The sequence below is a fragment of the Phyllobates terribilis genome, unplaced genomic scaffold, assembly GCF_046119375.1.
Source record: "Phyllobates terribilis strain yellow unplaced genomic scaffold, ASM4611937v1 Scaffold_2__4_contigs__length_985480577, whole genome shotgun sequence".
Taxonomy (NCBI): domain Eukaryota; kingdom Metazoa; phylum Chordata; class Amphibia; order Anura; family Dendrobatidae; genus Phyllobates; species Phyllobates terribilis.
The window spans coordinates 130613800-130636010 of NW_027362762.1; the positions used below are offsets into that span (position 1 = coordinate 130613800).

The 22211-nt window shown below is 42.1% G+C and overlaps 1 protein-coding gene across 8 annotated transcripts in view; it reads left to right on the plus strand.

Moving 5' to 3' along the window:
* ATP7B (ATPase copper transporting beta) overlaps nt 1-22211 on the plus strand; it is a 163504-nt gene that overhangs the window by 125040 nt on the left and 16253 nt on the right. For all 8 annotated transcript variants that reach the window (XM_073662627.1, XM_073662628.1, XM_073662630.1 and 5 more), the window contains 10 exons: nt 1140-1379; nt 3141-3304; nt 3543-3704; nt 4065-4141; nt 5967-6141; nt 15048-15281; nt 19127-19218; nt 20250-20377; nt 21430-21584; nt 21693-21827. In XM_073662627.1, coding sequence (XP_073518728.1) covers nt 1140-1379; nt 3141-3304; nt 3543-3704; nt 4065-4141; nt 5967-6141; nt 15048-15281; nt 19127-19218; nt 20250-20377; nt 21430-21584; nt 21693-21827 — 1562 coding nt within the window. The remainder of the gene's footprint in view (nt 1-1139; nt 1380-3140; nt 3305-3542; nt 3705-4064; nt 4142-5966; nt 6142-15047; nt 15282-19126; nt 19219-20249; nt 20378-21429; nt 21585-21692; nt 21828-22211) is intronic.

Genomic DNA, 22211 nt, shown 5'->3' on the forward strand with positions numbered 1-22211 from the left:
TTTTATATAGCTCCATCATATTCCGCAGCGCTTTACATACATTATCATCGCTGTCCCTTTTGGGGCTCACAATCTAAATTTCCTATCAGTATGTTTTCAAATACAATTTAGGGTCAGACTCACTCACCAAGGCGGTTGGAACTTCTGCGGCAGTAGTAGTCACCAGCAATTGCTCCACAACTGTAGCCAGTGTCTTAGACACTCTAGTTACTTCGGCTACAGACTGAGCTAAATCACAAGCCAATGACAGGGTAATACTCGCCTGTCCTGAAGACCAGACTCCCCCTGTCTTCTGCTCTATGCACATGTTGCTATGTGGGCAGCGGGCAAGAGTTAGCTGGCTTACGGACCTCCGCCCGAGTGCCTGGCTAACGACTGTGTTAAGGTAAATTGGTCAGGCCACACTGACGCAAGAGGATACGGACTGAACAATGACAGCCTGTACTCTCTGTCACTATGTAGGTGAAACAGAGCGCACAATTACACTCAATTAGCCTATTACAGAGTGCACAATTACACACTATTAGCCTATTACAGAGTGCACAATTACACACTATTAACCTATTACAGAGTGCACAATTACACACTATTATCTTATTACAGAGTGCACAATTACGCACTATTATCTTATTACAGAGTGCACAATTACACACTATTATCTTATTACAGAGTGCACAATTACACTCTATCATTTATCTAAAAAACAGTTAACACCTAACCTAAGACTGGTCTGAGACTGAACTCTCCTTCACCTGACACTAGAAAAAAACTGAGGAAGCCTGACTCCAGCAGGCAAGGTATAGTCTGCTGGGGAGGAGGAGGAGTCAATTTTATTTAAATTGCAATAATAGTGTCAGCCTCCAGGTGGCAGCAGACTATTCCTTAATTCTGGTTCCCCCAATGAACACTACAATAAACAGATTTTACAGTGCATACCCAAAAATCTATTTTTTCCAGTGCATCCCGTTCTAAGACTGGTCGGATAGACCGGCAGTAAACTAATGTTATCCATTTATTGTGTGGTTTTAATACTATTATGCTGTATTTCTGAGTCTAGCATTAAAATATTTTAGATAAATCAATGGTATTTAATATTCATTTTTGGGGCAAAGATAAATGATAAATTTATGTTTCTGTAGATTCACTATTGGCTACTAGCAGTGACCAGTTAAGCTCTACATTGAAGCCAAAGTTACTAGAGACAACCAAGAATGCAAATCTCCATCAAGATTACATTGTGGATGTTCCCCCTAAAAAGCCTCACCCAGATATCCCTCTGATGGAAAATAGTTCACCGCAGAAATGTGTCTTACAAGTCACAGGGATGACATGTGCCTCATGTGTCTCCACCATCGAGAGGAACCTGAAGAAGAAAGATGGTATCTACGTGTTTTACAATTTCATATTTTAGCTTGCTCATCAGGGCCTCCAACATTTCTTCTGAATTCATTGTTTTACGATCACACAATGACAGTGAATAAACTATAGGATGAGAGAACCATGTACATATATAACATGTGAACATTTAACATGTTACACTGGCTTGAAGTGAAATACATTTTACATTTTTTACCATTTGGAGAATTAGCTCAAATTTATAGCAAGCTCATTCTAAAGCGCCCTATCCTAAAATCCCTACCAACAATATTGATTGATAAAGAAATCTGCTAGGCAGAAATTTAGTTTAATCCGCGAAATACGTAAGTTAGTCAATGATTGTAGGTGACAGTGTCAAACTTATCTCATCACACGGTGCTCAAAGTATGGTCAGGGTCACTGGAAAGTTGGTTGTCCACAAACTGCTGGATAGCAAACTCAAAGACGAACAGTTTTTGGGTTAAAAATGTTTTGGCTATCATGATGAAATATCATCTTTCCCTTTGGCACTTCTGGTTTTACCAGTGGATGTGCAACAGCTGATTACTTCCAAGCACTAATTTTGTTATGTAATACACCACTGTACCAGGCAAGCAAGTTTTTTGTCACATTTACCATTGCTCACCACCAGATAAGGCCCTATTGTGCTTTCTTTGCTTTCCAGTTTTCTCTCTGTTTCAAGCATGATGTTATAGGTATTTCTCTTACCACTATAAGCTCCTAAACTGCTCTTAAAGGGAATCTGTCGGGAATATTTCACCGCCAAATCTATTTCTATGGACATGTAGCTCTTTCAAAGACAAGTCTAGTAATACCTTTATATCGCCAGTCAGTTTTCTGCTACTGAGAAATCAGCATTTGAATTAATATGCAAATGAGGATGAAGAACTATTCTAGATCTGAAGCCTCTGTCACTCCAGCTCTATTCTTCGCAATGAAATTATGCTGATAGATTCCCTAGGGTTAACCCAAAATCTAAGCTCTAAATGTTTCCAAAAGTACTATAGCCTAAAAGCATACAGTATCTAAAGTAACCCAAACTTATCTTCAGATATTTAGCAGCTACATTCCTGCTCCTTCTGGCTCCTGGTCACATGTGATCCAGAGTCTCTCCTCAATGTGAAGTAGGTGACTGCTAATTGCTTTTGGGAACCTACATTTCCCACAAGCACCTTGCTTCTCCTATTTATGTGTGAGCGGTCGGGTGATGATTCTGCTTGTCCATATTGTGCGGACTGAGAGTCAAGAAACTGCTTCTTTATTGAAAGCATGCCCAGCTTGTGCAGCGAGAACAGAACAATCGAGCATGCGCCAGCTCACTGCATAGAATGAAGAGTATACATGCTACAGAACACTAGCGGGTATTACCCGTGCATTGTTGACCTAGACTAATTGACCTACAGAAGGACAAATCCATACATTTTTTTTTAAATCTCAAGCTGCATTAAATTTTGAAAATGAATTATGTTTAAGAACTTTCTTTATTTTATGGGTGGTCTATAGGCCAGGAATAGGATTGTAGTTTCCCAACAGCTGGAAAGCCACATTTTGGAGACCATTGTCTTATAGGGTCTTTGCCTGTAACCTTTCATTCATTTCACAGTTTTTATCTCTTACTTGCTTATCCCTGGATAAACCTCTTACTTCATAGCTTATTTCATCAGAAAATATCTTCACACAAAAGTGAGAGAGAATCTAGATTTGAATATTTTGCATCTACGTATGTGAATCATAGCATTAATTCATTAGGCGTCCCTCTACAGGTATTATTTCCGTGCTGGTTGCATTGATGGCTGGTAAAGCTGAGGTCAAATACATTGCAAACCAGATTGAACCATCTGAAATTGCACAACTTATTGAAAATCTGGGCTTTGGAGCTGTTGTTTTGGAAGATTGCACTGCATCCCATGGCAGTATCGAACTGGTGGTGAGTATATTATTAAAGTTTAATCTGGCCACCTATTCTGCTAAACGTGCTATGGCTGGGTTGGTATAGACATGGAAGACTCAAACTAGTGGACCAGGGCATCTCTGGATGCACCCAGATGTAGGCATCACAATTCATTTGTAGCTTGAAGAAGCCTAAGGGCTTTTCCATTAAATTTATTTCCTAGATTCGTTACTTTTCTCCACTTTTATACCTTTTATGTTGTTGTGATCTACAGATTACAGGTATGACATGTGCCTCATGTGTCCACAATATTGAATCACGACTGATGAGAACGCCAGGTATTCTGCAAGCCTCTGTGGCTCTTGCCACCTGCAAAGCTCAAGTCAAGTTTGATCCTGAAATTGTTGGTCCCCGAGACATCATACAAATCATTGAGGTGAAGCTCATGGAATTAATTGCAGAAACATAATACTAGAATCTCATTTAATAAAGCATTACTCTGCCTCTAAAAGTATAAAAAATGTCTACCAGTAATAGTAATTTAGAGCCCATTTCATTGGTAATTGAAAAGTGGGCTGCTATCCCACAGGTGGCGGTGCTGCTGTATCTTCTGTCCACCCAAGAATATTGTTTTTTCTCTGTATGATTTCCATATATTTAACCCCTGAACTGGGAGTCTATGACCTTTACTTGGTATATTGTTTTGAAATGGCTAATATGACCGGAAAGACTAATGGGGGAGAAAATGTTGGCCACTTGACTTGTTAGTTAATAACACCTTTTATTTTATTCATAGGGGATTGGATTTCAAGCCTCTTTATCTAGAAGAGAGCCATCAGTTCACAACCTGGACCATAAAGAAGAAATAAGACAGTATGTATGGAAATACTGTATCTATGCAATGACCCCATATTGTAAGATAGGCAAAGAGTACTGACCAATTCAACTACTACATGTTCCAAAATATACAACCCCTGGCAAAAATTATGGCATCACCAGGCTCGGAGGATGTTCATTCAGTTGTTTAATGTTGTTGAAAAAAAGCAGATCACAGGCATGGCACAAAACTAAAGTCATTTCAAATGGCAACTTTAGGGCTTTAAGAAACACTAAAAGAAATCAAGATTAAAAATGTGGTACTCAGTAAGGGTAATTTTTTTCAGACCAAGCAGAGGGAAAAAGTTATGGAATCACTCAATTCTGAGGAAAAAAATATGGAATCACCCTGTAAATTTTCATTTCCAAAACTAACACCTGCATCAAATTAGATCTGCATCTAAAAAGGAGTGATCACACCTTGGAGAGCTGTTGCAACAAGGGGAGTGACATGAATCATGGCTCCAACCCGAGAGATGTCAATTGAAACAAAGGACAGGATTATCAAACTCTTAAAAGAAGGTAAATCATCACTCAATGTTGCAAAAGATGAACAACTGAATGAACATCCTCCGAGCCCGGTGATTCCATAATTTTTGCCAGGGGTTGTAATACATCTATATGGTAAAAATACAAAGGCATTGTTCAACAACTTCCTATTTATCATTTTATACAATCATTGGTATTATTTGGCTTTATGGAGTAAAAAATCTAGACATCTCTTAAATAATATATCATTATTTTCAGTATAATCAATATTACAGTTTTAGTACTTTGGTACTAATATCCTGTAGGTGATTTTTTTTTTTTTTAAAAGGGGTTGTCCGGTGCAAATTGATAAGTCTGCAGTCACTCTGTGTGACTGCAGACTTATAAATCCCCCCAGCAAATGCACTGTGCACTGCAGGGATTCGCTGGTTTCTAAGTTGGGACCAGAGGGTATGTATGAGCTATACATATTTCTGGCTAGAGCCCGTTTAGTGGGCGAAGCCTCGCTTACATACACAAGTGTATGGAGCTAGGCCGCGCCCACCGGTCGGGAGTATGTATAACTCCTACATACCCCCTCCGGTCCCGGCTCAGTAACCGGCGAATTCCCGCAGCACACAGTGCTTGCACTGAGGTGGATTCATAGGCCTGCAGTCACACACAGTGACTGCACACTTTTCGGTTTGGACTGGTCTTTGAAGGTCTGCAATGAAAAACTAGGAGTACGTTCACATGAGACTGATTCCCAGTGAAATCTGCACCAGCTATAAAAGCCGCTGTGGATTTCATTGCATAAATTGACAAAATCTCATACATTTTCCTGTTACTGTAATCTGTGTGGATCTGCTTTCATTTTCCAAATGAGCGATGACCTAGAGCTGGTTCTTTAAAATGGTTAAAGGGATTGTTTGGCCTTGTGCTATTGATCACTTATCTATAGAATACATCATCAATATCAGATGCCCCCACCGATGATGGCGGGATGTAAACAGTGTATTTGAGCTGAACAACACAGCTCCCTACATTGTGCAGTGGCCACCGCAAGGTATTGCAGCTCAGATCCTATTCAGTTTAATAGGAGGTGAGCAGCATTTTTCGGCAATGGCCACTATGTGATGACGGGAGCAATGCTGTTCATCTCTTTACACTGTTTATATCTGGCCTCTTGGTGCTGATAGCAGCTGATCGGTAGGGATACGTAGGACCTCCACGATCTGATATTGATAGGCCATCAATATCATAAGACCGGACAAGCCCTTTGATGAAGGAATCACTGAATAAGGCTTACTTCATACTTCTTCAGCATTATTTAGTCATGTATTTTGAATCACAGGTGGAGAAAGTCCTTCTTGTTCAGCCTCATATTTGGCATCCCCGTCATCTGCATCATGGTGTACATGTTAATCGCCAACAATAATCACCACGGACAGTCTGTGCTGGACAACAACATCCTCCCTGGTTTATCCATAATGAACCTCATTTTCTTTATACTTTGCACATTAGTCCAGGTATGCACAGCGTTTGTTTCTGGGGTGTTTGAAGACATTTCTCCTCTAATCTGGCTGCACACTGAATGCTGATTGTCCATTTTATGCAACAATGAAAAGAGGATTTCCTAACACTAAATGTTTATATAAACATAAAATCTAACATTACTTTGTGTCTCGAATACAAAAAAAATGCACAACATGAATTTGGAAAAAAATCACTTTATAGCAATAATTTAGGAGACTGGTTACCGGTTGCTCTTACTTCTCTGTTAGTTTTGGCATAAAAAATAGATTTTCTTTGGTTCGGTTCACGCTGCATTCGGTGTGTATGCATCGGCAGGTGGGAAAATCTCACAACATATTTGCAAGACATATAACCTGTTATTATTATGCCAGAATACTTTTTTTGCAGGATGTATTACAAAGTTATTTAGTCTTTCCAATGCACCAGCCACCAGATATGATTAGGCCCAGCACTTCCATCTGTCCTCCGGACCACAATGTCATCACTTGTCATGGAATTAATCCCAACCACACTCAGCAGCGGGTGTGTGAACATGCACTACGCAGAATCTCATACAACCATGTGGACACACAGCTACAGTCCACTCCCACTGTTAAAGGACACGTCTCATCAAGGAATCTTCATTTTAAGGTCTCCGTAAGACATCACTGATTTTTCTCATTTGCGAAAAACAAACCGATTTTTCAGCAGTCTTTGGTCAGTGTGTTACAATTTTCTATCCGAGCTTAATCAGCGATTCTTTCATATGCTAGAATTAGTTTATTTTTTAGAAAAGCTTCTCATACCCATTACATTGTTAAAAATGGATTGCACGGTGATTCCGCCTGTGTGCTGTAAATGATTTTCACAGACATATCTGTGAAAAATGGATGTCTGAATGAGACCTAACTTACAATACAATGAGCAATTACAACTTCTCTCGGGTCAATGTTACCAGACGACTCTCAGTTTGTCGCAGGTTATCTTCATCTTGTAAAGTGCAACTTATCAGTTGCATCTTCACCCCAAGTAGGAGGAGAACTTCTTCTCTGCCCATGTCAAGGACCGAGGGCCTCTAATAGTCCCTAATAAGGCTTCCTGCCGGGCTGATGGTCCCACAGAGTTTAACTTACCCAATTCTTCTAAGAACTTGAGGTATTACAGTGTTCAGATAGTATCCCAGGGCTGGTGTCTCACTAGACTAAACCTTTCACACAGCCCGTCATTACACTGGATACTTTCCTCCCAGCTCACCATGTTCCCCAATGTGATAATGGCATTTCTCTAGATTTCTGTCAGATTTTCAGCGGGCTGGTGCACAGCTTACTACTCAAGCACGCTGTAACATCATACAGCTTCTAACCCACAGATGGTTCCTCTGATTAACTCTGGCCTCTCACAGGAGCAGGTCTTTTAGTTATCTGTAGATTAAAAAAAAAATTCAAAAAAGGGGGGTAAAGCAGCACCAATCAAAAAGTACGGGTGCACAAAATTTGGAATACTGAACTAGGAAATACAGACAATTAAGAATGGCAGCACTTGGTTTCATGTCACAGGTCATTAACCATAGTAAGACTGAGCACAGCATCAAGATTCAGGTAGTTATGCTGCATCAGCAAGATCTCTCCCAGGCAAAGATTTTCAAAGCAGACTGGGATTTCAATATGTGCTGCTCAAGCTCTTTTGAAGAAGCACCAAGAAATGGGCAAAGATGAGTACTGTAGATACAGTAGTCAGTCAAGGAAACTTAGTTCAACAAATGAAAGACACATCATGCCTACTTCCCTTCAAAATCAGACAACGTCCAGCAGTGATCAGCTCATCAACCCATCTACTGTTCGGAGAAGTCTGGCGAAAAGTGGTCTTCATGAAAGAAATGCAGCAAAAAACGCTACTGGAAATGAAATCAATGGCAAGTCAACTATGCATGAAAACATAGAACTTGTTGTCCAGAAAAATGTCAATAGGGGCTTTACACTGATGTGTCAAAATTAGTGTTGAGCGATACCTTCCGATATCAGGAAATATCGTATCGGATTGGATCGGACAGATACCCAAAAAGTATCGGATATCGCCGATTCCGATACCGGAAACCAATGCAAGTCAATGGGACACTAATATCGGAATGAAAATAAACCCTTTCTTTCCTTGTAGGTTAATTCTACATGAAGTAAAACAACTAAGAATAATGTAGAATGTATTATGCGAAAAGCCGGCAATTCATCAGCGCATACACCGGTACCCGACAATTTACAACAGAAAGAATAGAGCTTCACACATAGATTAGATAGATAGAAACATGTCAGTCACATATATATGAAGTACAGTGATAGTGTTGCTTACTGTACTTGTCATTTAGTGTAAAGGATTTATTAAAAAAAATAATAGTGTTTTCATGCACCGTCTCTTTAAAAAAGCCGGCCGGCAATTCAGCAGCGGTACCCGACAATTTAGAATAGAAGGAATAGAGAATCATACATAGATTAGATAGATAGATAGAAACATGTCAGTCACATATATATGAAGTACAGTGACAGTGTTGATTACTGTACTTGTCATTTAATGTTAAAATAAAGGATTTATTTAAAAAAAAATTGGCGTGGGGTTCCCCTTAATTTTAGTCTCTAGCGGAGGTTAAGCAGACAGCTGGGGCAGATGTTTGAAGCCTGGGAAGGGGGTAATACCCACGGAGCTTCCCAGGCTACTAATATCAGCCCCCAGCTGAATACATAGCCTTTACTAGCTATTAAAATGGGGGACCCCCCCCAAAAAATGACGTGGGGTCCCCCCTAATTTAATAGCTAGCAAAGGCTAGGCAGACAGCTGGGGGCTGATATTAATAGCCCAGGAAGGGAGCCATGAATATTGGCCCCCTCCCAGGCTAGAAACACCAGCCGTCAGCCGCCCCAGAAATGGCGCATCCATAGGATGCGCCAATTCTGGCACTTAGCCTCGCTCTTCCCACTGCCCTGTAGCGGTGGCAGTGGGGTAATAGGGCTGGGGTTGATGTCAGCTTATAATGCCAGCTGACATCAAGCCCAGGTTAGTAATGGAGAGGCGTCTATAAGACACCCCCATTACTAACCCCATAGTCAAAGTTAAAAAAACAACACAAACACCCAGAATAAAGTCCTTTAATTGAAATAAACACACAATTCTTTATTGTTCTAAATTAAACCATACTTACCATCACGCCCATTCCAGCTGAAGCCAACGATCTCCTGCAATAAAAGAAAAATAATAAAGCAACCTCATCCTTACCTTTCCATGGTTCCCACGATGGCTCCAGCTCTGCTACATCGAGATGACAGGCTGGACCGCAGCAGAACGCTGCCATCCAGCCTGTCATCCCGCAGACACTGAGAAGCGCAGGCATGCTTGCGCTCCTCAGTGTCTCTCTGTGACGGCATCCAGATGAGCCGACAATGAACTCGGCTCACCTCATGCACGTCACTGACAGCGTGGGAAAATTCTCCTGCACTCAGCGCTTCAGCGTGAGAATTTTCCCACGCTGTCAGTGATGTGCATGAGGTGAGCCGAGTTCATTGGACATGACCTCGGCTCATCTGGATGCCGTCACAGAGAGACACTGAGGAGCGCAAGCATGCCTGCGCTTCTCAGTGTCTGCGGGATGACAGGCTGGATGGCAGCGTTCTGCTGCGGTCCAGCCTGTCATCTCGATGTAGCAGAGCTGAAGCTGTCGTGGGAACCATGGAAAGGTAAGGATGATGTTGGTTTATTATTTTTCTTTTATTGCAGGAGATCGTTGGCTTCAGCTGGAATGGGCGTGATGGTGAGTATAGTTTAATTTAGAACAATAAAGAATTGTGTCTTTATTTCAATTAAAGGACTTTATTCTGGGTGTTGTGTTTTTTTTAAATACTTTACTAGAAATTCATGGTGGTCATGTCTAATATTGGCGTGACCCCATGAATTTCGGGCTTAGGGCCAGCTGATAATGCCAAGCTGGCCTTAACCCCTTTATTACCCAGTGAGCCACCGCACCAGGGCCCTGGATGAGTTGGGTACAGCGCCAGAAGATGGCGCTTCTATGAACGCGCCATTTTCCGGGGCGGCTGCGGACTGCAATTTGCAGCGGGTGGGGCCCAGAAAGCTTGGGTCTCCCTGCGCTGCAGATTCCAGCCCCCAGCTGCCTAGTTGTACCTGGCTGGACACAAAAATAGGGCGAAGCTCCACGTATATTTTTTTTAAATTATTTCATGAAATTCATGAAATAATTAAGAAAAAAAGGGCTTCCCTATATTGTTGTGTCCGGCCAGGTACAAATAGGCAGCTGGTGGTTGGGGGCAGCCCGTTCCTGCCTGCTGTACCTGGCTGGACCCAAATATAGTGCGAAGCTCCACGTCAATTTTTTTTTAATTATTTCATGAAATAATTTTTTAAAAAAAGGGCTTCCCTATATTGTTGTGTCCGGCCAGGTACAAATAGGCAGCTGGTGGTTGGGGGCAGCCCGTTCCTGCCTGCTGTACCTGGCTGGACACAAATATAGGGCGAAGCCCCACATCAATTTTTTTTTAATTATTTCATGAATTTCCTGAAATAATTAAAAAAAAATTGACGTGGGGCTTCGCACTATATTTGGGTCCAGCCAGGTACAGCAGGCAGGAACGGGCTGCCCCCAACCACCAGCTGCCTATTTGTACCTGGTTGGACACAACATTATAGGGAAGCCCTTTTTTTCTTTATTATTTCATGAATTTCATGAAATAATTAAAAAAAAAAAAATACGTGGGGCTTCTCCCTATTTTTGTGTCCAGCCAGGTACAACTAGGCAGCTGGGGGATGGAATCTGCAGCGCAGGGAGGCCCAAGCTTTCTGGGCCCCCCCCCCGCTGCAAATTGCAGTCCGCAGCCACCCCGGAAAATGGCGCGTTCATAGAAGCTGGATGCTGTACCTGGCTGGCATACAAAAATATAGCAAAGCCCACGTCAAAATTTTTGGGAAAAATTAATTAAAAAATAAATTATAATTTAGGGACTGCATCTTTATTAACTCCTCAAATGTCATTTAGTGTTAAAATAAAGGATTTATTTAAAAAAAAAATTGGCGTGGGATCCCCCATAATTTTAGTCTCTAGCGGAGGTTAAGCAGACGGCTGGGGCAGATGTTTGAAGCCTGGGAAGGGGGTAATACCCACGGAGCTTCCCAGGCTACTAATATCAGCCCCCAGCAGAATACCTAGCCTTTACTAGCTATTAAAATGGGGGACCCCCCCAAAAAATGACGTGGGGTCCCCCCTATTTTAATAGCTAGCAAAGGCTAGGCAGACAGCTGGGGGCTGATATTAATAGCCCAGGAAGGGTGCCATGAATATTGGCCCCCTCCCAGGCTAGAAACACCAGCCGTCAGCCGCCCCAGAAATGGCGCATCCATAGGATGCGCCAACTCTGGCACTTAGCCTCGCTCTTCCACGCTGCCCTGGTGCGGTGGCAGGGGGTAATAGGGCTGGGGTTCATGTCAGCGCCAGCTGCCATGAAGCCCAGGTTAGTAATGATGGGCGTCTATAAGACACCCCCATTACTAACCTACAAAGTGTTAAAAAGAAAAAACACACTACACCCAGAAAAAAATAATGTATTTGAAATAAAACACACAATTTTATTTAATTCTTAGTTTACTAAAAAAAAAAAATAGTTACCTGTCCACGTTCCTGCGCTGATCTCCCATGCACAGCTGTCACATCTGGAGATGGTGACAGCTGTGCATGGCTGCTGTAAGCTCACGCTGCCGGGAACACGTCCGCTCCCAGCAGCGGGAGCCACTGACTGAGGTCACCGGAGTGCATTCAGGCAGCGCAGCTCCGGAGACCTCCTTTACGGCACTGCTATACCGTGGGAATTTCTCACGGTACAGCGGGGCCGTAAAGCAGCTAACCGGAGCAGCGCTGCCTGAACTCCGGCGAACCCGCTTATGCAATGACGGGGCTGCTTTACGGCCCCATCATTCTAGCGGCGGCAGTGGTTCAGAGCGGTCACATTCTATGTGGCTGCTCTAAACTGGAGATCATCGTGGGACACTCGTGGACTACTACGGAGGGGTAAGGATAAGGTTGTGGTTTATTATTTTATATTTTATTACAGGAGATCGATGGCTTCGGGGAATTGGGTGTCTAGGTGAGTATAGGTGTAGTTTTTTATTTTTTACTTTATTTTAGGTGGCGATCGGCGGGGACAGGTAATGTATGAATTAATTTATTGTAGGCAACCACTGGCCACCAATGACATGTATTTAAAATTTATTGGGGACACAGTAGGGCAATTTAAATAGCAGGATCAGGCTGATGGGAACTACTGCTCCCATCGAGCTGATCCTGCTGACAGGAGTGGACGGGGGACAGACATAGGCCGATGGGAGTAGTAGTGTCACATCGGCCTATGTCTGCCTGCACGCACACACCCGCACACCCGCACAGACACAGCGCACACCCGCGCAGACATCGCACACACCCGCACACACTCGCAGACATCGCACACACCCGCAGACATCGCACAGACACAGCGCACACTCGCAGACATCGCACAGACACAGCGCACACCCGCACACACCCGCAGACATCGCACAGACATTGCGCACACCCGCAGACATCGCACAGACACCACACACACCCGCACACATCGCACAGACATCGCGCACACCCGCAGACATCGCACAGACACCACACACACCCGCAGACATCGCACAGACACCCCGCACACACTCGCAGACACCCACACACACCAATCATGACGGGCTGATTGTCTGGGAGGTGAGGCTGACCTGTGCGGCCGTGGGAAAGTTCATGTGAGTTCATGCAATGCAGTCAAGCATGAACTCACGTGAACCCTCTTAGGGCACCGCGGCGACTTCAAATGAACAGCTGATCGGCATCACCTGATACCTCAGCTGTTCATTTGAAATAACCGGCGGGAAAGCGCAGCACAGAACGGGAAAGCCGGCGGTGAAGTCTTTTCTCTGCCGGCTTCCCCGCCCGGGTCCTTCGCTCCCCGCTCCTTGGTGCTGTGCTCCCCGCCCGGTCCTAACTTACGATTGGGATTGGAGGTGGCGAGAGGAGCGGAGGATCGGGGTGGGAGGCTGCGGGGAAGCAGTATGGGGCCGTGTGATTGTTTAAAAGCCGGCGGATTTTTACCGCCCGCCGGCTTTTAAACGATCAGGAGAATTCTCCCACGCTGGGATGGCATTCTGATGACAGGCTGGATCTCAGCTGAGCGCTGCCACCCAGCTTGTCATCCTTCAGAGACACTGCAGAGCGCAGGCATTATGGGAACTTCCGATTCCGGTATTCGATATTGTAAAAGTATCGGAATTAAGTATCGGAATTCCGATACCGCGAATATCGGCCGATACCCGATATTTCAGTATCGGAATGCTCAACACTAGTCAAAATATGAAACATTTGGATGTAACAGCAGGGGTGAAGAGTGGTACAATAATGAGTGCCTGCAGGCAACAGTGAAGCATGGTGAAGGGTCCGTGCAAGTTTGGGGCTGCATTTCAGCAATTGGCGTTTGGGATTCAGTCGGGATTTCAATGCTGAGAAATAGAGGCAGATACTTATCCATCAGGAGGTGTCTGATTTTGGTCTGGTCCTGCTAAAAAGTTAATTTGGAGCCAAACATACAGCTAAAGTAATTAAGAACTACCTTCAGTGTAAAGAGCAACGATACTTGGAAGTTATTATTTGGCCTCACAGAGCCCTAATCTCTTCATCATCGAGTCTTTGTGGGATTACATGAAGAGACAGAAGGATTTGTGATGGCCTACATCTACAAAAGATCTGTGGTTAGTTCTTCAAGATGTTTGGAACAACTTCCCAGCAGTGTTCCTTCAAAACTGAGTGCAAATGGACCTAGAAGACTTGATGTCGTTTTGAAGGCAAAAGGCGGTCACTACAAATACTGATTTAGATTTATCTTTTGTTCAATCACTTTGCATTTTGTTCATTGATAAAAATAAACTAATAACACTTATATTTTTTAAAGCATTCTTACTTTGCAGCATTTTTCTACAGCTGCCTCAGTACTGTACATATTTGTATACTAATAATATTAATACATGCATGTCCATATACATTAAGTACAGGATCTTTACGATTTAGTACATTTCATGACTATGATACACTTATACAAGCTAGCTGTACGTTCTATAAATATGAAACTTCACAGTTCTTGGTGGGGATTATAATGCAAAGAAAATAGTCTGGTCTGCTGATTTCCTACTCCATTGTTCTTTTAGATTTCTTGAGTTATTTTTACATCATTTACACATAAGGTATTTTTACATCAGATTTTGCTGGACCTAAGACCAAGGGGCAGAGACACCAAATGTGCAATATGTGCAGCGATATGTAGGCTTTTAGGACATGGGTCCTGTTTGCATGAGACCTTAGGGCCCGTTCACACAACTGTAAGAAAGAGTGGCCATTTTGGGTCCAGAAAAAGTTGTCATATTTTCAACTGTATGGAATCCCATAAGTATGTTCGTATTATATCAGTTTGTGCATATTACCATGGATCAGTTTTATATTTGCGCAAATAATCCTAGATGTGATCAAAATACAATCCTGTATTGTCCTAACTCTCTGAATACTGCACAAGTTTCATAAGAATATTAGACAGATATTGTGTTTCTGATCCGTATTATGGATACGTTTATTTTGAGTCTTGATTGACTATAGGAAACTCTCGGCTAAAGATTGGTATAATAATGCTTTTTTAGTATTATGTCATTGGACTCTAACCATTGGCTGTTGTAAACCCTCACAGGGTCTCTGTTTCTTTACGTCCGCCTCTGCCTGGTAATATTTGGAGCTTTATAATGTATTAATGATTGATAACATTCATATAATTCACAGCATATATTCTATTGCAGCAGTCATTTGCACTGTATCTCTTATTCACAGACCTTTGGTGGATGGTACTTCTATGTCCAGGCTTACAAGTCTCTGAAACACAAGGCAACCAATATGGATGTACTCATTGTCCTGGCTACCACCATTGCCTATATTTACTCTGTAGTTATCCTGATTGTGGCCATTGTGGAGAAGTCAGCCCAGAGCCCAGAGACCTTCTTCGATACCCCCCCCATGTTGTTCATGTTCATCGCTCTGGGGAGATGGCTTGAACATATAGCAAAGGTAATTTTACTAGATTGGTCCCTGTGGGGATCTCAAGGAAATCTCTTAGATCCTGACTTATCTCAGGAGATTGTTTAACCCCTGCTATTGCTTATGTTGTCATCACCGTTTTATACCTGTGCACGTTGGTATTGGAAAATAGTTTACTTGGCAGGATAATGATGTCCCCATTATATTGAATCCCATAAGCTTATAGTATGGATTTATGCATTATTTGCAGATTAATCCTCACCTGTAACGTGATATAACTGTTTTTATCTTTGGATAAGAGCACAGATTGTTTCACTGTTCTCCAATATACTGTATTTTACTCCACAAGGGTGTAAAATTGAAATGCACATTATATTCTCTCTTTCAATCGCTGGATCAAGGTCACAAATGTGATTAGCAAGTTTTATACAAAGACAATTTATGCACTGAAGTTTTATGGTGTGTATTGTTTTTTTTTCTTTTACAGTTATATGAAAAAGTTTGGGCACCCCTATTAATCTTAAGCTTAATGTTTTATAAAAATTGGTGTTTTTGCAACAGCTATTTCAGTTTGATATATGTAATAACTGTTGGACACAGTAATGTTTCTGCCTTGAAATGAGGTTTATTGTACTAACAGAAAATGTGCAATCTGCATTCAAACAAAATTTGACAGGTGCATAAGTATGGGCACCCTTATCATTTTCTTGTTTTAAATACTCCTACCTACTTTTTACTGACGTACCTAAGCACTTTTTTTGGTTTTGTAACCTCATTGAGCTTTGAACTTCATAGCCAGGTGTATGCAATCATGAGAAAAGCTACTTAAAGTGGCCACTTGCAAGTTGTTCTGTTTGAATCTCCTCTGAAGAGTGGCATCATGGGCTCCTCAAAACAACTGTCAAATGATCTGAAAACAAACATTATTCAACATAGTTGTTCAGGGGAAGGATACAAAAAGCTGTCTCAGAGATTTAACCTGTCAGTTTCCACTGTGAGGAACTTAGTAAGGAAATGGAAGAACACAGGGACAGTTCTTGTTAAGGCCAGAAGTGGCAGGCCAAGAAAAACATCAGAAAGGCAGAGAAGAAGAATGGTGAGATCAGTCAAGGACAATCCTCAGACCACCTCCAGAGAGCTGCAGCATCAACTTGCTGCAGATGGTGTCACTGTGCATCGGTCAACTATACAACGCACTTTGCACAAGGAGAAGCTGTATGGGAGAGTGATGCGAAAGAAGCCGTTTCTGCAAGCACGCCACAAACACAGTCGGCTGAGGTATGCAAAAGCACATTTGGAGAAGCCAATTTCTTTTTGGAAGAAGGTCCTGTGGACTGATGAAACCAAGATTGAGTTGTTTGGTCATACAAAAATGCGTTATGCATGGCGGCAAAAAAACACAGCATTCCAAGAAAAACACTTGCTACCCACAGTAAAATTTGGTGGAGGTTCCATCATGCTTTGGGGCTGTGTGGCCAATGCCGGCACCGGGAATCTTGTTAAAGTTGAGGGACGCATGGATTCCACTCAGTATCAGCAGATTCTTGACAATAATGTTCAAGAATCAGTGATAAAGTTGAAGTTACGCAGGGGATGGATCTTTCAGCAAGACAATGATCCAAAACACCGCTCCAAATCTACTCAGGCATTCATGCAGAGGAACAATTACAATGTTCTGGAATGGCCATCCCAGTCCCCAGACCTGAATATCATTGAACATCTGTGGGATCATTTGAAGAGGGCTGTCCATGCTCGGCGACCATCAAACTTAACTGAACTGGAATTGTTTTGTAAAGAGGAATGGTCAAAAATACCTTCATCCAGGATCCAGGAACTCATTAAAAGCTACAGGAAGCGACTAGAGGCTGTTATTTTTGCAAAAGGAGGATCTACTAAATATTAATGTCACTTTTCTGGTGAGGTTCCCATACTTATGCACCTGTCAAATTTTGTTTGAATGCAGAATGCACATTTTCTGTTCGTACAATAAACCTCATTTCAAGGCAGAAACATTAATGTGTCCAACAGTTATTACATATATCAAACTGAAATAGCTGTTGCAAAAACACCAATTTTTATAAAACATTAAGCTTAAGATTAATAGGGGTGCCCAAACTTTTTCATATAACTGTATTTTGTCATTTAACTTCTTATTGTACAGGACTTTTTAACAGTTATCACTGCCATTATCACATGTTGAGGATATTATACTTGGATAGGATTAGGGCAGTTTCACATCGGATGGTAGTGTGCCAAGCAGTTCTTAACGCAGAACCATGCCAATTGCAGGTGGAGCTAATGCTTCATCTCGACTTGCTGCAAAACACTGGCAATTTGTGGTAAACCGTGTATAAGTTTGCTGCATGGCACAGTACTTGTATGTGGCTGTGGTCAACCAGCCATAGGCTTCACTTCACATGTCCAGCATTCATGGTCTGAATCTGCCTTGAGTCTCCTGACTCAAGCTCAGCAACCCCATGGGCATCAGTGATGTTGAGTTCTGGTCAGGAGACCCATGGCCGGTTCAGATATTGCAGTCCATACTTGGACTGTGAATGGCCGACATGTGAACTTGCTATCCGACTGCTGTGCATCAATGACCGCTTTCTAAGGCTCAACTGATTTAGGTGCTGAGCTGATTCTTTCGACACTTGAAGATGAATTGTGATGCTTTAGTGAATCTCCTCCAGGTCTCATGGACTTGGCCATATTTTGGATTTATTTTGCACAGAGTTATGATAAGGCTGTCTTAAAAATGCCTGAGGTCATTACGTACCTCCATCTGCCTCCAATTTTACACTAAAGTTTCTTAATTATATACCAGGCTGAAGCCTTTGTGCAGCTAGCAGTTTTTTGTATTAGAGCTTCATTTACAAATGTGCTGACGGCGAATGGAGGTCTTGTTGACATGTACAAAAATGCACAGACTGCATTATACGTCCTTTTAAAGGGGTTGTTTCAAGTTCTTAAATAGGTAAAATTACAAAGTGCTTGTAAAAACTAGCAAATTTAACAGTTATAAATGCTCTTCATACTAAAGAGTGGATGGATTTTTAACGTTACATTGTATGGCCTCAATCCTGCAGTCTCAGAGTGGCCGGTTACTAAGGTATGCTTCAGAGCAGAGTTCCCCCAACTCCAGTCCTCAAGAGCCACCCACAGGCCATGTTTTCAGGATTTCCTTACTATTACACAGGTGATAATTACATCACCTGGACAGACAATAATTCCGTCACCTGTGCAATGCTAAGGAAAACCTGAAAACATGATCTGTTGATGGGCCTTGAGGACTGGAGTTGGGGAACACTGCTTTAGAGCCTGCTCGTAGTGCTCTGAAGCTGGCTAGATGGCTGGATCTGTCCATCTTCAGACCCACAGCGCTCCTCCGATGATGCACTGCACACAGTTCGTACCAGTGGAGTGACTATGCCACTGGTCTGAACTGGAGTACAACGACTCTGGTCAAAGCAGGAAGTCGGGGGCCATGAGCAGTGTGCTCCTGAAGATGGAACACTCCCCTTTGATACAGACACCCTTTTCTGCTATATGGTCCCGCTTTTAGGAAATGTATAATCCCTAGAAACAATTCTACTAGATGAGAATACTATCTCTAAAATCAGAGGCACATGGACGTCTACTAGCACAGTACCTAACATCTTTGTGACATGGATCCATGCTCTGCACAGGGCTGTATACTGAATATTTACTTAGATGTATATAAAAGTATACAATAGATATCTCTGTGCAGTATATGGAGTCAGAGCAGTATTAATAAAGGGATGAAGGGCAATCTCCCCAGCATAACCAGGATGGAGGGGGTAATATTACACCCAGGCATTGTAAAGCAGTATTATAATTCTCTCTCTCTACCATAGAGTAAAACTTCAGAAGCTCTTGCCAAGCTAATATCCCTGCAAGCTACAGAGGCGACAGTTCTGACACTAGGACCTAATCACTCAGTACTAAGGTAATGCATCACATGCTTTTGAAGATTACTTAAAGCATAGTTCAGCCTTTACCAAACTCTGGACTTTTATATAAGAAGTTGAATAACTTGTAGTTTCTGCTATTACAATCTGCATTATAGGCCAGAGCAGCAGTCATATGTTTGCAGTCTTCACACCAGAAATCACCCAGCAGCACTCCGTGTTGAATTTACCCAGGTGTTTTGCATTCTGGGAGGTCTCCTTTTTACACCCAGCTCAGAGCAGTAATCTGCACAGTTACTAAGATACATTTTTACACTAGTTACTTTTTTAATCTAGTCTTGAAGACGTCAAAGCTCTGTTTCTAACACAAAGCTCCAAATCCTCTCCATAAACATACATTTAAAAAATAACTTTCCGCCACCACTAGAGGGAGCTCGCTGCATACTACTCATACATTGAATACTGTAATAACTCCGTATGCAGTAAACTCCCTCTAGTGGTGGCTGCAGGCAGCAGAATGTTACATGGTCATACTGTAGGTGTGGGAGTGTGTGTGTGTGTATGTATATATGTATATATATATATATATATATATATATATATATATATATATATATATATATATATATATATATATATATATTATATTATATACATAATATATTAATATATTAATATTATATATAATCGCACAATATGCAGGTGACGAAATTGATATTGAGAGATTCATTAGCACAGAGTGTTCGGTGTAAAAATGGATTGATGACAAGAGGTGAAGATAAACTTCAAGACTGTTTACAGTGGTGTTTTACGTGTTCTGTATTTGTTACATATGTGAAGTATATTATATGTTCTGTGTATGTGTATATATTTGATTTATTTCCCCTATACAACGCTGTCAGGCGTAGGAGCTGGTAGGAGTAAACCTTTCCTATTTTCAGCTAATATACAAGGAGAGCAGTCATAGGGACACAATATGGTGCAGTAACGATGACATGTGGGTGCAGCGTTGTGGAAGACTAGTTATGTCACTGATCTTTTGTGCTCACACATTTTCTGCTCGTTACAGGGAAGAACAAGTGGCCGTGGAGCTTGTTCAGAGGGGAGATATTGTGAAGGTTGTTCCCGGGGGCAAATTTCCTGTGGATGGGAAAGTTATTGAAGGGACCTCTATGGCGGATGAGTCCTTAATCACAGGTCATTATATTTATATTTTGTGAAACTACCATTCCAAAAACTGCGGAGAGAGTATTAACTAATTGTACCTGTTTTGTTTGTTAGTTATGGTCTCTGGGACTATATGGTCATTGATTTTTTGCAGACAAGTTAATATTTCAGCAAGTCTGTACTGGTGACAGGAGGGGACATGTGGCTGAGAGGGAACAAAGTCCTAAATAAGCAGAGAAGTTGGTGGCGTAGTTACAATGCATGCAGTTTTCTGTGCAGTGTGGCTGGAGGGGGCCCTTACTTCTTAGGCTGGGCTCGCCCAATATACATTGCATCTGGCTCAGTTTTATTAGCCTGATGCAATTCACAAGAAATGTCTTTTCCTCATTTTACTCCAAGGCGCAGGTCTGGGGCTAGAGCTCAACATTATATTAAAAGTTACTGATGCCCATTTGTCTATCCCAACAATTGTTGCACAGGACAGGTGGGAGCAATCCCATTGCAAGCAATGTTTCAGTTTCCATTCATTTGCTTAGTTAAACGCAGGATGTAAACCATGACACAGCATCGGACATATGTGCAGCGGATTTAAGAGATAATTTTGGCAAATGTTCTTAGAAGTTTTTCAACATAAATCCTCAACCATGGCACTGAAGATTCAAGTTATGGTCATATATCGCCCTCTAGTGGTGATATTGCTGAATTACACACTGTAGCCACTCTTTCTTGCCTTTAGTTATGTTGTGCCTCTCTATCACTTGCCCTATATTCACCCTGCTGCTTGAATAAAGAAGATTTTCCTTTCGAAGCTCTGCCTCTGTTTCCAGATTCTTGCCCCTGTACACAGGCACATTATGTGACTGCATTATCACAGATCTTGGATGTTAATAGCCGAGCCAGGCGCTGATAACTGCAGGTTGAACAGCTGTGGACCAGCTTTTATGGGATGTGTAGTTTCATAGATGGGCTGATGAGAACATTCGGCTGTTCGTGTAGCTGGTGATAAGCGGACATTTAGTTAGGATCACCACATTTGGATGACCTGTTCCTCACTTTTTTCTTTTTCCCTCTTTGCCCTCTAGGCGAACCTATGCCTGTGAGGAAGAAGCCAGGAAGCATGGTCATCGCTGGGTCCATTAATGCCCATGGATCAGTCCTTGTAGAAGCGACACACGTGGGCTCCGACACCACCCTGGCGCAAATAGTTAAGCTGGTAGAAGAGGCTCAGATGTCCAAGGTAATAAAAAACATGCTGTCTTCTCTTTACCTATGTAATAATAATGGCGGTATGAATGTTTTATACTATGACATGATGTTTTCTCTCTGTATCACTGTCATTTTGTAGGCGCCAATCCAACAACTGGCAGATAAGATAAGTGGCTACTTCGTCCCCTTCATAATTAGTATTTCCATTGTGACATTGATTGGATGGACTACCGTTGGCTTTGTGAATTTTGATGTCATTCTGAAATATTTCCCAGTAAGTTCTTACTGTAGCAGTTTCATTAAAACATACTACAAAGTAAAATCATCCGGAAACTCCTTTTCATCTTTTCATATCCCATCATTTTCTCATCGTCCATTCCAGATTTTTTCATCATCTTACATTATAAACTCCAGGTTATTGTGTATACTCTTATACTTATGGCACCCAAACGTCTTCGATCAGCTGATTGCTTGTTTGGCCGGCAGCTACTTCTCCTGTGACTGCCGAATGCCTGCTAGCCCCCCATTCAGCTGCGCATTCAAGTGTGTTCAATATAGCTAGTGAAATGAGCTGCTCTCAGGCACCTATGGACGTGGCTTATCTCCTATAGAAAAAATATAAGAATTGGGCATTTTAAATTTAACTTCAATCTAGAAC